The sequence below is a fragment of the Charadrius vociferus genome, unplaced genomic scaffold (assembly GCF_000708025.1).
Source record: "Charadrius vociferus isolate BGI_N301 unplaced genomic scaffold, ASM70802v2 scaffold309, whole genome shotgun sequence".
NCBI classification, from domain to species: domain Eukaryota; kingdom Metazoa; phylum Chordata; class Aves; order Charadriiformes; family Charadriidae; genus Charadrius; species Charadrius vociferus.
Genome location: NW_009661370.1, coordinates 485,930 through 503,075, shown reverse-complemented (window position 1 = coordinate 503,075; position 17,146 = coordinate 485,930). Strand labels below are relative to the sequence as shown.

General features: G+C 35.4%; 1 protein-coding gene across 1 annotated transcript in view; it reads right to left on the bottom strand.

Annotated features, from left to right (window-relative positions):
- RYR2 (ryanodine receptor 2 (cardiac)) overlaps positions 1–17,146 on the bottom strand; it is a 471,929-nt gene that overhangs the window by 53,416 nt on the left and 401,367 nt on the right. The window contains exons 77-82 of the mRNA XM_009893652.1: positions 12,377–12,480; positions 11,717–11,768; positions 11,517–11,570; positions 9,822–9,845; positions 996–1,095; positions 1–55 (exon numbers count right to left, since the gene is read on the bottom strand). The exon at positions 1–55 is cut by the window's left edge and continues 25 nt beyond it. Coding sequence (XP_009891954.1) covers positions 1–55; positions 996–1,095; positions 9,822–9,845; positions 11,517–11,570; positions 11,717–11,768; positions 12,377–12,480 — 389 coding nt within the window. The remainder of the gene's footprint in view (positions 56–995; positions 1,096–9,821; positions 9,846–11,516; positions 11,571–11,716; positions 11,769–12,376; positions 12,481–17,146) is intronic.

The window sequence follows — 17,146 nt, the reverse complement described above, 5'->3', positions numbered from 1 at the left end:
TTTAAGATGGCAATCCCTAGCTTTAGGGTAGCTGCAACCATTGGCCCCATCTCACCTTAAAATTATTTTAAAATATTATTTTAGATCATACTAAAAATAAGAATGTTCTATTAACTTATCTGTACAATGATTAAATGGTAATTTATCAGGAGAAGCCTTTTTGTTTCTCTTCCAAAACAGATCTATTTTTCTTTCCTGATCTCTAGTGTGACTTAATATCTTCCTGAGTGCCTACATAGTGTAATGGATACACAGCCCACAAAAGAGGCAAGCATAAGACACGAAGAACAGAGCTAAATTAATATAAATCATGTTTCATTCACTACAGTATCCAACAGTTATTTAAGGCTGGGGACACAATTTTAAGCTTGCTTTCAAGTTTAACAATGTGTCTTCTCTGCACGGAAAGCTAGATTTTTTTTTTTCCTGTTTCTTCAGAAAATGACAGTGATCCAAAGCATTTAGTTACAGTAAATGAAATTTGTAAACAGTAATTTTTAACCTGTCACTACTCTAGAAACAAATGACAGAACAGACAAACCTTAGAGTAAAATGGTGGCTAAGGGACAAAAGCATCATTTACACTTCTGAAATGTTTTATCAAAGTACAGCAATAAAGTAGTTATTGGGGGTGGGGGCAGACACCCACCAAAATCTACACCTACTTCAGACCTGTATACACCCCAGAATCTGGGGCTTCTTTGTCATTGTGTATTGCTAATGCTATGAACTTTTTCATACTTCCTCTCAATCATCACGAGAAAAATTATTATTATTATTATTATTATTATTATTAACAACAACAACAATAGTAGAAACAACAATAACAACTTCATGAGAATTATTCATTACACTTTTCTGGATTAGCTGTCAAGAATTTTTGAAACTGTGACTACATTTTGAAAGCAAACCTTAGCGCCAACCATCTGCAGGTTTTGTCCAACAACATCATTAGACATAAGGTTTAATATGTAATCTACACAACAAAATATTACCTTTACTAGCACTGATTGTCTGCAAAACCATCTCAGCAGCACCCCGGTCATGCAGTCTGGCTTGTTGGTACAGAAGTTTTTGCTTTTCCATTTCTTTTTCCTGAATAAAAATTCCAGTCATTTAAGATGAGGACTTCAGTTACTATCAGTTCTCCAAAGGTTTTTGGTTTTCTCTTAGTATATGGGCTCTATGGCAACATCATGGACCATTTTAATACATACAGTGCTACTGAACAGATATTTAACATGTTCAAGTAATATTCTCCCCTTGGTATTTTTCTTTAATATGCTTTTAGCAGTTTATCTGAAGCGAGTCATCTCAATTGTAAATCATCAGGTTAGTTCATAGCCTGTGTTCATTATATATATATATATACTGCATATATCAAACTTGCACTTTTGTGCCATGTTTTTGTGCAACAGTTCATACTCTTAATAATCTTCTATAGCGTGACCATAACTTCATACTGCTCAGTATGCGGCTCTTGAGTTGCAAGTTGTTGCTGAATACCAGAGTAACAGAACCATCTCAGATTTTTTTCAAAACATCTCATTATATTACAATATAGATTGCCCACCCTACCAACAGAATATTTGATAGAATACACTGTGCTTTTATATTTTGCATTCTCTAGCGGCAACAAACAATACTGCATGACGTTGCTTGAGCAATGGTGAAGTTTGTTCTTTATAATTTAAACTACTACCGAAAACATAAAGAAGAACATAAAGAGCAAACATAAAGGCACAGTTAATTCCAGATGAGTTTGAACTTTCACCAAGTTAATTGGAGTTTACTGGAAAATTGAGGATGACTAAGCAGTATAAGTTGCAAAATGGAAGTTGCATAGAGCCCTATGACAGTGAGTCCATCGGATGGCGTGGTATAAAGCTTACTCAAAAGGAACATGACACAACCAGTTAGTATCATGTCCAAAAACACAACGCCCAAAACATGTATGACCTAAAAGCAGGAATAGCTGCAGCAGAAGTAGCCAGAATGACAGCTTTGCTGCCATAAACTTTCCATCCAAGTTACGGAAAAAAGACATTGGAAGATGGAAGAGGTTTAAAAAATGAAGGCTTGCTAAATAGAGAGTATGAATAATAAATTAAAAAAGAGGAGGTAAAAAAGAGAAATATGTTCAAATGAATGAAAAAGAAACCTTTAACTCAAAAGCAAACCAACACAGACATTTATGCTGTTACCAGAGAGTTCTCGCCGAGGCTGGCAAATTTGTTTCTTAAATCTTTGATAATATCGTGCTGCGGAAACAAAATTCATCAGGGTTTTTTTTTTTTTCCACACTACTAGCTCTCCTGTGGTTAAATTGTATCTTTCTTTTTTCCTTAAATTATGTGACAAATCTAGATGGAGGCACAAAAAGGAAAAAAAAATATGGCAGCTTCGCTTCATATTTAGCCATGCTAAGGTTTGAAAGTTTTGCCTTCATGTTTAAACCTCTTCCTGGGAGTTCAACAAAAACAGAACAGAAACATACACACACGCACACACTCACATACAACACACACACAGAAAATCATGACATCACAGGTTCAATATAGCTACAATATTTTCCTTTGCTTCAGATGTTTCTTTTTAAAAAAAACCAAAAACACAATACTATTTCCTATTTCTATTTACTTTTAGTTTTAGACCCAACAATCTTTCATTTTCTTCCATTGCAAGATTTAATATTCACCTTTGTTCACAAGCCTGACGTCAGCTATACTACTTTCTTATACAATATTGTTTTGATAAGTATATAAGAATGCTTATAGTGAGGATGCATCTGCATAATTTACAGACTAAAAGAACGGGTATGCCCACTTCTTGCAGTGGCACTATAGAAGAACAGTAGAAACAGGCATCACCAAACAGCTTGAAGTGAGAAGAGTGGCATTTCCCATGGAATCAAGCTGCATAGGTAACCAGTAACAAAGTAACAAAACCCAAGACAAACAAACAAACCAAAAAACCACCACAAACGTCCTCTAAAAGCAACCATTCCTTGGATGATGACCCCCAAAGATCATGGTTCCTTCCTCAGCTTGACAATGCTTTTTCACTGTTGCTTTCTCCATGCAATGATAATACATATATATATATATATATGTATAATCTGATGGCAGCGCTGATATGAAGTGGCCCACACACTGCATAGAAAGCATACTACATTAATAGAGCTGCTGGCTGGTCAAGGTATCCCAGTTTCTCTAAGATATGCTTACTGCTAACACTGTTACCTGTGCTACCAGCACAGTTTTTTTGCACTTTATTGTGCTTACCAGTTGATGTTAAGAAAACTACCAAAATCATTAGCCAGTAGTTTGAATTTTCTGTCATTTACAAAGCCACCACAATAGTAAAAATATTTCCTATGAAATGAACGTTTAAAGTAATTCACCAGAATTTAAAAAAGAAACCTCAAAGAAAACCAAGTCTGTTTTATCTTGGGTGTTTTCCATTTATATGGGAAAAAGCTGCCACTTAGAAATGTACATACAGGTATTCCCACATTACAGACTTTCTCCAGCAACCTACCAAACCAAGGAAACTTTTTCATCATACTTTTTGAAAACACAGACTCAAACATTTTCTACTTTTTTTTTTTTTTTTAAACTGGAAATTATGAAATAGTTAAAGAGCAAACAGAATACACAAAAAGATGGAAAGGGAAGAAATTACTTTCAACTCTTCTAAGATGAATGCTTCTTTTTTGAATTGTCTTCATATTTTATACTTTTCAAGACCTCTGTTTAGTCCAGAGAATAAATCCTATTAGTCTTATTAGACAGGTTTTACACTGGCAAAACATTTTTTTTTAATTTCAGTGTCAGGCATACATGAGTACAAGCTATATATTAAAATATAACACCACGTACTCAATCAGAATCTTTATATATATTTTTACATATAACTTATATGTATCAAGCCTTTAAGCTCAATACATGCTGGTTGATGATCTATAAATAAAGTTGGATTTTTCCCAAATCACTCATTTTGGACTTCATCAGCTCCAAAAAGAGTATACACAAAATGAAAACATAATGCATTATAATTTCTGAAGATTAAATATGCAGGATTTTAAGAGTCTTAGAGGAGTTTATTTTATCAAATACGCTTTCCATATTACTTAAAGAAATATTTCAATCCCTGCATTTTCACGCATATTTTCATATTTCTGCTTGTGCTGGAAGTCTCACCCCCAACAGATTTTTTTCAAGTTGAAAAGTAACTTTTAACTAGCTGATATGATATCCATTATTAATATACCTTACTAGAAGTATCCTTTCTTTTTTTGAAATCTGTCAAATGCAGATTATCATACAACAAACAGAATTCTTTAAAGCACATGGAGTAAAATATAAGAATAAGTCAAACAGGAAATTTAGAGACTACTACACTGCTAGCACATAAAGTAATTAAAATACAATTAATCTCAAAAGTTAATTTCATAATAAATGAATGGCCCATTTAAAGACATTTATCTGCCATCTGCTATGCTTTCTTGTTCTATGTACTCTCCATAGTTTAGAAATACTGACATGTCTCAATGACAGGCATCTTCTATCGTTTGATATTACTTCCACGATACAAGTAAATACTTCTGAAAGTGTTTGAAAGTGGTGTCTAAGTATCATCACTAAAAATGACAAATAGGTTCATAAATTAACTACCACATTCTTAGATATATTCAGTCAGTGTCAGTCCGTTAGTATTTTTTTAATTTCCTCAAAACTACAGCTATTTATTTTGTATGTAATGATTCTTTACAAGACTTTAGGACATTGGTAGGCTTCTTGTAGTAGGGGATTTATTAAATATTATTAAGTAAACATATGCTTTTAACTACTCTATCTTAACTCAATGGATTCATAAAATTTGAAAATATTCCCTGCATTCATCTTTATCGCTGTTGGTGCTAAACAAATAATAACAATAAAAATAAAATGTAGCTAGGAAAAACACGTATGCAAAAATGGCTGGTTTGATTTGATTGGCTGTAAACATTTAGCTTCTTTGGGCATTGCCTTAACTATTTCATAATATGGTGAGATGAAAGGAAAAGAAGTAACACTGATCTAAAAGTATCTAGGAAAAAATAGAATTGAAGAGGAATAAACCACCTTATTCATTAATTTTAAATAAATTTCAGACAAGACAGCAAAAAGTTGTTTTATGCTTCATAATATAAGAGCTGAAAAGCCACAAGAATTATAGCAATCATTAATCAAAATGATTTCTTGTATTCACACCAATATTCAGAGGAAGAAGTACTGGTGTTCTGCTGACTCTCCCCAGTAATAAAGGCCTGGGAGGAATAAAAAAATGTATCATGTCACATCAATAGATTTTATTTGTTACTCAATATCAATAGTCAGCACAGTAATCCACATGGGCACAAGGTGAGGATTGTTTTATCAACATTATATTTCACATTTCCTAGCATTTGTATAATCTGTATTAAAAACTTTAATGTTATATTACAAATATATTTTGTTCAGGTTAAAGTTTTAAAAAAACCCCAACATATATTAAACTAAACAAATTACTACTCTGTGGTAAAATAGCATTAAATCTGAGCTACAAATTCACAGGAATAAAGATATTCTGAAATAAAAAACTTTACTATATATTTTATTTTGTTTTGGTTAAAATGTCTCCATTTCAGTCTGCAGCAATATCTTTACTGATGCCATCATGTTTATACTGTCATTCAATTACATCTTCCTTTCTGGCAAGGAAGTTAGTTTTGTTTCCTACACTCTGTCTCCATATTCTTGCCATGCTGATGAGATCACTCCACATATTGCTTCCTATTCACATAGATAGGAACTGAAAACTATTGAGTCTCTAAAAGGAAAAATATTGTTTTGGGTGTCTTTCAAATCTATGTATTCTCAGTTTCCATTTTTTTTTCTCCAATATTACTTAGATAGAAAACGACACATTACTTTCAAACTGTGTGACCCTTTCTTTTTTAAGTTGGGTGACAAATTTGATGTATTTGAAATAGCTGACATAGATGTCTCTATAGGAATAATAAAAAAAGGCTAATGGATCATTTAGAAGATTCCACTATGACTGGTATCCAATCAGTCAGGTGGAGTGGAAAATCTTATGTACTGGGATAAGTTTGGTAAGATTATTACATAATTACTGCATCAAAAATGAACAAAGAACCTGGAAGCTACAAATGGTCACCTAATCATTGCAATGTATTTGTTCTTCACAATACATCACTCCTTTACCCCAGGACTGCCAAAGGCTCTGCCTTACATAGATCTCAACTGCATCTGTTGTGCTACAGCAGTGAAGCATCGGGTGCCAGCTGGTGTTTGAGCTGAAAGACCGGGCAGATGGATGCCTGGGAGTACTCTTGAAAAGCACCACACTATTACTGGTATAAGCAGCAGAAAACATGTAGTGGGAAGAGATGTTGATAAACACAGGAGGTGGGAAGCAGCCAGAGAATGCAATGAAAGATCTTAATGAATAGCTTTCAATCATCATTTATCACTAAGCCCCTGAACTGAAACCCAAAGAAAAGCATGGGTATATTATTCACTTTGTAGAAAAGAGATTCTCTACAAGACTTTTGCTGCACATTTTCCAAAGGCAATGGGAGGTTATTCATATAGCCCAAACCAGCCTCGTCAGACAGGCAAGAAACTGAGAAACAGTTATATATAATATATATAATAAAGAACATATTAATGGCACTGAACCTATTTTATTGATATGATAAACTAGATTGTGGGGAATCAAAACACTGCAAAAAGTAGGAGCAAATGAGGAGTGAAGGGCTGACTGTCTAATAGAGGACATCACAAATTCTCTAACTCAATTAAAGACTCTATTTTTGCATAGAAAAAAAAACCCAACAAACAGTGACTGATGGAAATAGGGATGTGGGGAGCACAAGGAGGAAAAAGAAAGGTGGTCCCGGCATTAACAAATAGCACAGTATCAATACTATCAGTATGTGAGAAAGAACAAAAGAACTTTACCCTCCTTATGACAACATGCGGAAACTGATGGAATCTTACTTAAACACAGGTTTGTGTTTTTGTAGTAGATACATCAGTAACTTATCCTGTAGTTGTGGATAGTGAAACCACGATTTAGGTTGCATCCATTCCATTATGGGTAGGAAAAACTAGTAAGAAACTTATTTTTGAATACTAATTGGAATGTTTCATTCCTAAGAATTGATATATCAATCATGGAATCTGACCTTAATTCCTATCATTCTTAATAAAAATAGTTATTGTAAAGACATGGTATATGGTCACTCCATTTATGCAGGCTTTGTGACAGTGAGAGATAACTGACCATCTCCGATGGGCTAGAGCCTTAAGAGCTCGCATTATTTGTACATGCTGAAACTTGCAAGTCTTTCTGTGCCTGAGACAAGTGACAGCGCAATGTATCATTTTGACAAAAATCCAGTGAATACAAAAGTCTATCAACAAAGTTGCTACCGGTAACAGGGATGAAGAAAACTGACATAAGAAGCTCTATCTCCCCCATTTCTTTTCTTGCAGTGAAGAGCCAATTTAAACCAATTTATTTTAAAAAGACGAGCTAGGTTTTGATTCCTTTTTTTGAGTTCCCATCCTACACACATTTAGAGCACATTAATATGTAGCAAACCAGTAGAGTCAGCGACTCAAATGCAGAAACCAATTTGGATTCAGCTAGTGGAACACTTATATAGGAAAGAATTTCCTATCAGATAGAATCAAGGGGGACACTGACACCAACTCTACAGGGAGTCAACTGAGTGCCTGTTCAAGATGATAGAAAGTTAACTTAGAGACAAAGGGCAAGGAGCAAAGATAATTATAATCATTCAAAGCAAATACTAGCAGGTTAATACAGACAGGCACATAGTAATGTACAGACAACTTTATTGTGGGTCTATATTGTGACCTCCCTACTGCCCACACAGTGATCCCAATACAGATTATTTGCACAAAAATGAGACTACGCTGCATGAGATATGGGCATGAAAATTGCCGATAAAATACACTTGCCATTTTTATCATGTTTTCAGCTTGCTCAAAGGTCTCTGTCAATCTGACTGAAAAGATTCAGGACTTCTAACATCAAACATTTTTGAAGTCTAGAGGAGCAGTAGAGTTTTATTGCCATACAAATTGAACAGTCAAGTCTTTTCACATGTATACGGACCATGGAATAAAAGAACTGCCTTCAACGTTAGACTTTGAGATAGATGGACAGACAGAAACACACAAATGCACACCTGCACGCACACACACAGCTGGTATATATGGTCTCACATCTTTACGACTGTTTTGTGTCATGCATGAAGGAAGTAAGGATTATTTATCGTTGTGTTTTTTTCCCTTTTAAAACACTTCTCACTCAGCAAGACAGAAAATTTTCTATGGAGCATATAGCATTTAGTGTACGGTAACCAGGTTGGCAGTGGTAGACATGTAGTATTTGAACAGCTGAATTTATGGAAGAAACAAAGAAGAAAATATACTATGAGATTGCTCATACACTTCCTTTGGGGCATTGTAATATGTACTTTGTGTTTGTGGTAATTACAATACCTTTTAAAGAATTTTTTTGTGAGGCTGTGTGAGTGAATTCATCTTCCAGGATAATGCCTTTATTGCATGAAGGTGGAACAGATCTGTGCAAACTTTTGAAGGAGTAAGAGTGAAGCTGATCCTGGGATACATCCTTTCTTTCCACAGCTGTATGGGAGCCTTTCTTTTTTGAAGTGAATCATAATAGAAGCGCTAGCAATCAAAACACCACAACCATCTTGCTCTTTTCAATGGAGAAGGTTATAATTGTTCCCCATATTGCCATATGGGCTTTGAAGCTACTGACTGGAGTCTGCCCATCAGCTAAATCTGTGCATGCCCAATCTCAAGCAAGTCATCTCTACTTAGTCTAGCTGCCATTAGCCACAACACAAATCACTATATTTAAACACCTCAGAACCAAAAATTAGCTACCCCACACAGCATACCTCCTCTGAGAACATCAGCCTTGCAGGACTATCAACAAGCAGCCTGAGTCAACAAAAAGACTTTTAGTTGCATGAAGTAGACAAGCAGGCTTGTGCTTAAGCCATGGGCCACCTTTTAGAAATAAACGGTGAGACTTGCATGATGAGAAAACAAAAGATTGTGTGAGAAATTGAGTCAATTAAAAAAATTAACACTGTGAAACTTCAGAGCTATTGGCTCTATGCTTTTAGGGAAAACATGGAACAACTACTAGGAATCACTTTGGGTATGGAGTAGCTATGGAGTTTCTATCAAATATCATCACAATGAAGGCTAAGGACTCTGTCTACTCCAAAAGATCTGAATCACAGATAATCTGTAATATAATTGATGCTCTCTGGGACAAACGTTGGGAACAGAATTCTACTACTGCACCAAAAATGCATGTCTGCTAAGATACAGAAGAAAAGTCCAGCTGCTTTCCCTTAAGAGCCAAATAAGCGATTTTAATCATTCAAATTAAGTTCCAACCAGAAAGAAGACAACTGATGCACAAAAGGCAAGAACAGCAAAACAACATGAGCAAGCCAAATGACACTATGTTTTCCCCAAAATGGCAACATAATTTTATATGACGTATTTTGTATAAATAATTCTTGGAGTCTTTAAAAAGAGTTTGTGCACAAGAAGGGTTTGGTAGAGATGTCATGCTGAAACTAAAACGTTAAAAAGGTTTTCAAGATCCTTTAGTTGAACTTAGCCAAGATGTTGGGCCTAAAAGTCACAAAATTAGACCCAGACAAATACACACATATTTTTTTGTTTTACCTTGCTGCGTTGTGATCCTGTCACCTTAAGGAAGGGCAAGGACAAGAAGCGAAATAGCAATAAGAAAAAGAAGTCCAAAATCTTTTTTCTGCAGGTGACTGACCAAATACATACACAAAATTGTCTTTTGAACAGATTAATACAGTATTTGAACATAAGTTTCATAGCTACAGAAAAAAAAAAGTCATGAGAACCAAATGAATAGGATCTTCTCTCAAAAGATAAAGTTGAATGCTGTATAAGGAACCCATTATAATTTAGGTAAGGAGCACTAATAAATCCCTTACTGATAAATTTATTCATTGACCTCAATGACTTCCTATTTATAAATTTTCACATTTATAAGCACGAGACTTTTGATATCAAACAAGCATGCATGGGCTAACTGACAAAAACTTATAAAAATAAATATTATTTCTTTAGTCAATGATACATCATACATTACATTTCCAGGAAAAACAAAACAAAACAAGCCAACAAAAAAACACCGAAATTTGGATTCATACTTAGATATTTACCAAGACACAGAAATTTATATATTGGGCACGTTAGTTGTAACTCAACTGGACTAGAACTTCTGAGTGACTGAAAAGAATTTAGTATTGGTATTCTTTCTGATTTCTGTATACAGCCAAATAGGGAATACATACTTAAATAATTCAGTGCTATCTCATGCAGCATCATGTAGAAAACATACAGAACATTCAATGAATACAAAACAATGGGAGTAAAAGTAAATATGCTCCAAACCACTCCTCAAAAATCAAAACATTACAGGTAATTTTATATCAAATCAATCGGTACATTTAGAAATATTTTAAAGAAATAATAGAAGCATGTATTTCATGCTTCTGCATTTTAATAAATATACTAAATATAAGTATTAATTGATTTTAAATCAACTTTTAATGCCAGAATTATACTAAAATATACTAAAACATTAAAAATATTAACACGCTAATTGCTTCAGTGCCCCTCAGAACAGACAAATTTCTTGTAAACTCCATTTTATTAATGGAAAAAGAGAGATCCTAGAGCAAACATATGACAAGGACTCATCTCTTGTAATCTACTCATGTAAGTGTGTTTTTTTATACAGTGATGAGCACTAAAAACTCAACATTAAAAACAATAAAAACAATAAAAAACAATACCAAAAATACAGATTTCCTGTTTTTAACATAAGCAAAAGCTTGGCAGTATGGATGAATAAAAGCTCACCTTTTATTGAGAAGCACCAATATGTATGTGAACATATAAATACTGTATAAATTACTGGTACTGAATGTAAATGACTGCTGCAAAAGCAGTACTATTTCAGTATCTTAACCATCCAAGCTAAAGCTGGGACGTGATACTTTACAAGATACAGCCTGTTATCATCAGACTTTCAAAATAAGTTAATATCCATAATATTTCTCTTCGACAACTAAAAAGTTAAAGTCAATCAGATAAACATGTAAGATCCATTAAATTACTCTCTATATAATCTTATTACACTATGTGATACTATGGATGTTTTTGTTTTACTACTATGAATCTGGTGACTCATATCTGCCAATCCAGCTTCTGACATGCAGTTCACTGGCATAATAAGCTGCAGTAAGCCATGAACCAAGAAACATAAATATCAGTTGAAAGCTATGAAATAATGTTTAATATGACAAGAAGAACAAAACAGAAGTATAATCTTACTTCAAAACTCTTCACTTCTTCTTCACTATCATCATCATCTTCATCATGGCAGCTCTGACACCATATAGAAAAAAATAAATTACTGGTAAGTGAGGGGGGAGAGCGGCTCAGTCTTAGTTCACTTTACACATAATTGCTCTTGTTCTTCTTCATAAATTTTATTAAAACAGAAAAGTTGCAAAAGACAGCAAAAAAGTTACCTTTGCCATAATGTCAGCATATGCCATATACAGGAAATCTTCTTCCAATTTGCTGGTTAATAGAGAGAGGACACAGAAAATAAGGAAGATTAGAGCCATTATAGTAGAATTGGAGCTCAAAAATATTATTAAGCACCTTAAAAATCCTTTTAAGGGTTTTCTATGCTCATAATTAACTATAAAAGTCTTTTTGGAAAGTGAGGATTTGATTAACTAACACAAAGTGAAAAGTAAAGCCAGCTAGAAACACAGTGCCCAGAAATTCATAAACACTTTCCAATGAAGAGAACATAGTGAATTTTCCCATTATACCTAGAATATACTTATATTTCACATTCAGAATTTAACTGTCAATAGGGAACGCAGACAGAAGAGAGAGGTGTAGTAGGTCCTGAATACAGCATCCATAACTGTGAAAAAGTGTATAAGGGCACCTATTTGTCTCTAGATAAGTCCTTACATCTCATTACCAGTCATTTTAAAATCTCTTTACGTACCACAGGCTAGTGAGGTTTCAGTGTAACTCAAACTCACCATATGTACATATGCACATGTTTTGGCCTAGTCTATGCAATCTGACTTGAACAGAGACATGTATAACTTCAAATACAGGAATCTGAAAATCTGCACACACTCTGCAGTCTCTCACACCATCCCTACCATTTTTCAGTTAAGGCTGTTCGACTGAATAGCAGAATAAGTTGATGTAAAGGATCAACTCTTTTAAGGCTTTCATCTTCTTCCGGTGGTTCCTCCCCAGGTTTCTTTAGGGAAAAAAGATTTTAAAAGTATGTTCAATCATCTATACTGAAAAATGTTTTACTCTGTGCAATTCATTAAACATTAAATACTTACATATGTAATTTTGACTTGGACAATGAGAAGGAAACAAGTTCCAAAGTAAGTATGAAAAGCCTGAATCCTGACCATGTTTGTGACCATAAAGACTTACAAAGATGACACCATTTGCAAAGCTTTGAATTTCCTCTCCTCATAAAAATTAAACCTCTTCCTAGATTCTGAAAATAACTTCAAGCCTTTACTGCTGTTACCCAGAACGAGTGGTAACCAGATGCCATTATTTGCTATTATATTGTCTGTACCTCTCTATCTTAACAAGCTTCATCAGCTAAAAATTAGAATCCTCTGTTCCAAGTCTTAAGCCAAGTATAATGTTCGTTGAGGAACTCTGAGATGCTTTGAGGGAGCAGAAATCCAAACTGGAGGCTCATCAATAGTTTTAGACCAATGGAGCCATATCTACCAAAAGTAAGTAATGCTGGCAGGATGTAGAATTTTAGAAGACAACAAATTAATAATATATAAAAATATTACATATCATTCAATAATATATACACACATACAAATAGGGTTTTTTTCATGTGATTATTTTGCTTTCACGTCTAGACAGCTCTAGTTATTTCACTCTTGAAGAAAAATGTAGTTCTAAATACTGTAACAGCAACCACCGAAGCAGTGTTTTAAAAATAATCTATACAAAATCTGTCCTTTGCCTTCTTGTCTTTTGCCAAAACAGATTTCAGAAAGTAAGTTTTGCATATCAAGTTATTCACAAAATTGCTTCATCCAGACCTATTTTTCTACAAAGCTTCTGCTAGCTCAAATAAAATTGGTTGCATAAGTTATGCTCACTCTTCCTCCTTGTTTTCATCTAGCAATACACACTAAAATACAGATAAAAAGAATTCCATGCATTGATAAGACTGCACAAGAAATTATTACAATATCAGATGTTATCTGTTAGCAATACGGAAGGGTTGGCCACATGACAGATATAAGAAAAATGAATTCTTTGCCTATTAAGAAAAAAATTGTGCATCCTAGTGTCACGTTCCTGTGGGAATGCTTATATGTGTACTACGCTTCATATATGCCCGTGAAGTCCACCTTTTCCACTCAGCTGTACAAAAAATGACAGCTTGCAGCTGAGAGTTCACTATAGTTGATATATATGTACGACTGTTTCCCATCCTAGTCTATGATAGCCATCCAAGGTTCATTTCATATTTTGCAATATGTAACGATATTTCCAGTAACAATAACAAGATCTGAACAATGCAAATTGTAACTCTAGTTGTATGTCCAAGCACAACTACAGGCTGGGCAGAGAATGGATTGAGAGCAGCGCTGAGAAGAAGGACTTGGGGGTGTTGGTGGATGAGAAGGCTCAACATGGGCCATCAATGTGCTCTCGCAGCCCAGAAAGCCAACCGCATCCTGGGCTGCATCCAAAGAAGAGTGACCAGCAGATTGAGGGAGGTGATTCTGTCCCTCTACTCTGCTCTCCTGAGACCTCACCCGGAGTACTGCATCCAGCTCTGGGGCCCCCAACATAAGAAGGACATGGGCCTGTTGGACCAGGTCCAGAGGACGGCCACAAAGATGATCAGAGGGCTGGAGCACCTCTCCTATCAAGACAGGCTGAGAGAGTTGGGGTTGTTCAGCCCGGGGAAGAGAAGGCTCTGGGGAGACCTTATTGCAGTCTTTTCAGTACTTCAAGGTGGCCTAAGGGAAAGATGGTGAGGGACTCTTTATCAGGAAGTGTAGTGATGGGACGATAGGTAATGGTTTTAAGCTGAAAGAGGGCAGATTTATACTAGATGTCAGGAAGAAATTCTTTACTGTGAGGATGGTGAGGCACTGAACAGGTTGTCCAGAGAAGTTGTGGAAGCCCCCATCCCTGGAAGCCAAGGCCAGGCTGGATATCGGGCTTTGAGCAACCTGGTCTAGTGGGAGGCGTCCTTGTTCATGGCATGGGGGTTGGAACTAGGTGATCTTTAAAGGTCCCTTCCAACTCTAACCATTCTATGACTCTATGGTTCTATGATCTCACCAGTATTGAGGTCTTCCCCTGCTCTTTATTTCAATCTCATTTAGGACTCTGACTGTTCTCTTTAATTAAATGGCAGCATTCTATAGTTGGTAATGTTATCAACCAGAATACCTCCCTAATGTTATCAAAACTGGTGAAGCAAAAGGGCAGAAGTTGTGTTAATGTTTAATACAAGTTATTAGTTTTTATAGATTTGATTCCAATTAAATTGAGGATCAAATTCACCAATGACTGAGTTAAGTAGAACTCATTATTACAGCATAGCATGAACACTAGAACCAAACAATTTTTCAACATTTCTGGGAAATGAGCATTCTTAATTTTCAATGTTTTGAGCCATTTCCCTATACTTACTGAAGTGTAAAATAAAAAGCTCTAACTGAATGCTCTAAAGAGGATAAAACAAATACATTGGTTAAGTTTTAGTCACCATTTCTTAATGTTGAAGATTTAAGATTTAGTTTTTATATAATGTAATTAGTAAACATCCATTAAACATATTTTTCTTATAAATTGTTATGTCCATTAATGCTTATCAACAAAACTAATCAATAATTTTGTCACATAAGCTTAAGTGTTTGTATAACCTATTTAATTAAAGCAGAAGCATTTTAACTATTAATAAAGACAGTGTTGAATATCCCATGATTTTAATATCAAACATTAAAAATCTAGTTCTCTTAGAGGCTTGATCTGTTGAATCAGAAATAAGAATGAGCAGAATTAAGCTCCTCGAACAGAGGACCTGTGTATACTTTTTTCTTTTACTATACAGAGGCAGGAGTAGTACCACTTTTGTATAATAGACTTAAGGACAAAACTGCAAGTTTAGTCTAGTCGTCTGCTCTAGGGGATGCAAGCACTCACCTTCTACATCCCAGAAACAGCCCTTACCACAGGTCTATAAATGACCTGGATCTGGCAAACTCAGGAAGGAGGTAGTTTTTACTGCATTTCTCCTCCAAAATTATTTTCTCTTGGCAGAAAAGAAAGTTCAAGATTCTCAGTATTGAGAAAGAACATACTACGGCATACAACATCGAAGTTTACTGCCTACAGAGTTAAAGGACAGGAAGTCTTGGTTATAGTTTCTGGGTCCTCGATTGTTCCAGTTTTTTAGCTAATAGGTGAACAGCTCGGAAACTTCAGACAATCCTTCAAGCATACATGAGAGAACCCAAGGTTCCTCCTTCTCCCCTTCCAGACGAGCTCTGCCACCACAGCCTGGGCTGTGATTCCATCTTGACAGTCCAATAAATCTTAAATTCCTTGCTACACCAGGGTACAGTTTGTCCAAGAGGTACAGAGAACCTTCACCAGCATCACAACCATATCTTTCATGAAGTCCACACATTAGTCAGGGTCAGCTCCACAGACCTGAACAGTAGAATCTCAAACTCTCACCCCTCCAGGAGAGTCTTCTAAAGCAGCGAGAATTTGATAGAAATTTTTTTAAAAGAAGGAAAGAAAGAATTTTGTTTGCTCTTTTGAATGAAAGATGTAATATATCCTTCCTTGAGAGCGCACTGGAGACACACTTATCTCTATGCTTGAGGAACTACAAGGCAATGCCTGTAGTCCTTTACTAAAGGTAAAGATAATACAGCAGCCAATCCAGTCTGTTTCTGTCTTCTCCAAGACAGTTTTGCACATAAGCTACCTGCCAGCAAGGAGTTCATAAACTTAGCAAAGATGTGGTTTCACAAAGGTAAGGAGACAACCCTTTATGTTAGAGTGTAACCAAATGATAGTACTGGGTTATTTCTTCACATATACATACCTGCATATACATACACACACACAAGCAAAGAGCTATGTTGTTCCACATCCCATATCTACATACACATGCTCTCAACTGCTAAAACATAACTATTTTTGGCAATGAACCTGCATTATTTAAAACATCTGCAGTGTGTTGAGACACAAGATGACATCATTTTAAAAAGTTGTATATAAAGTGAGCCTTTGCAGAAGTCTCTTGCTTTTTCACAATGCCTGATCGTACAATAAGGATGTCACAAGAAATGAATTCTGCATGTGTGCACGTGAAAATTAACTTCCATAGTCCGCTTGTGTTGAGTTCATTGCTGCTGATCTTCCTTTCACTATTTTGATCCTTATTTTCAAAATTCTCTGCAACTTGGGTAGTTGGTTTTAAGCATAAGCTTTAAACAGTAAAAGCAAATTACTGTTCTCTTCTAATAGCAATTTTCCAGATAGCTTCCCCTATTGCATAGAGCAGGCTCTCCTCACAATAAAAAGACTGATCTCAGACTGTGTTCTGTTGGCCCTCCCAGTGACTGAATAATTTCCTAGTACTAGTTCTTGCCCAGCCCTGGAAAGGACTACCTTTCTGAGAGACAATTGTAAGGGATGAGGACACAAGGCTTTACTGAGAATCACTCTGGGGACTTAACAGGCTAAAGACATGGCTCTAACACTTTCCTGCTGGGAAAAATCCTCACCTCCCTGACCAACCATACAAGAGGATTCTTCTGCGAGACGGTCCTAGTGAACGTCCTTTTCATGTCTGCTTCTGAGGGACTGATTAATCTAAGACAAATTCCTCTAGTTTC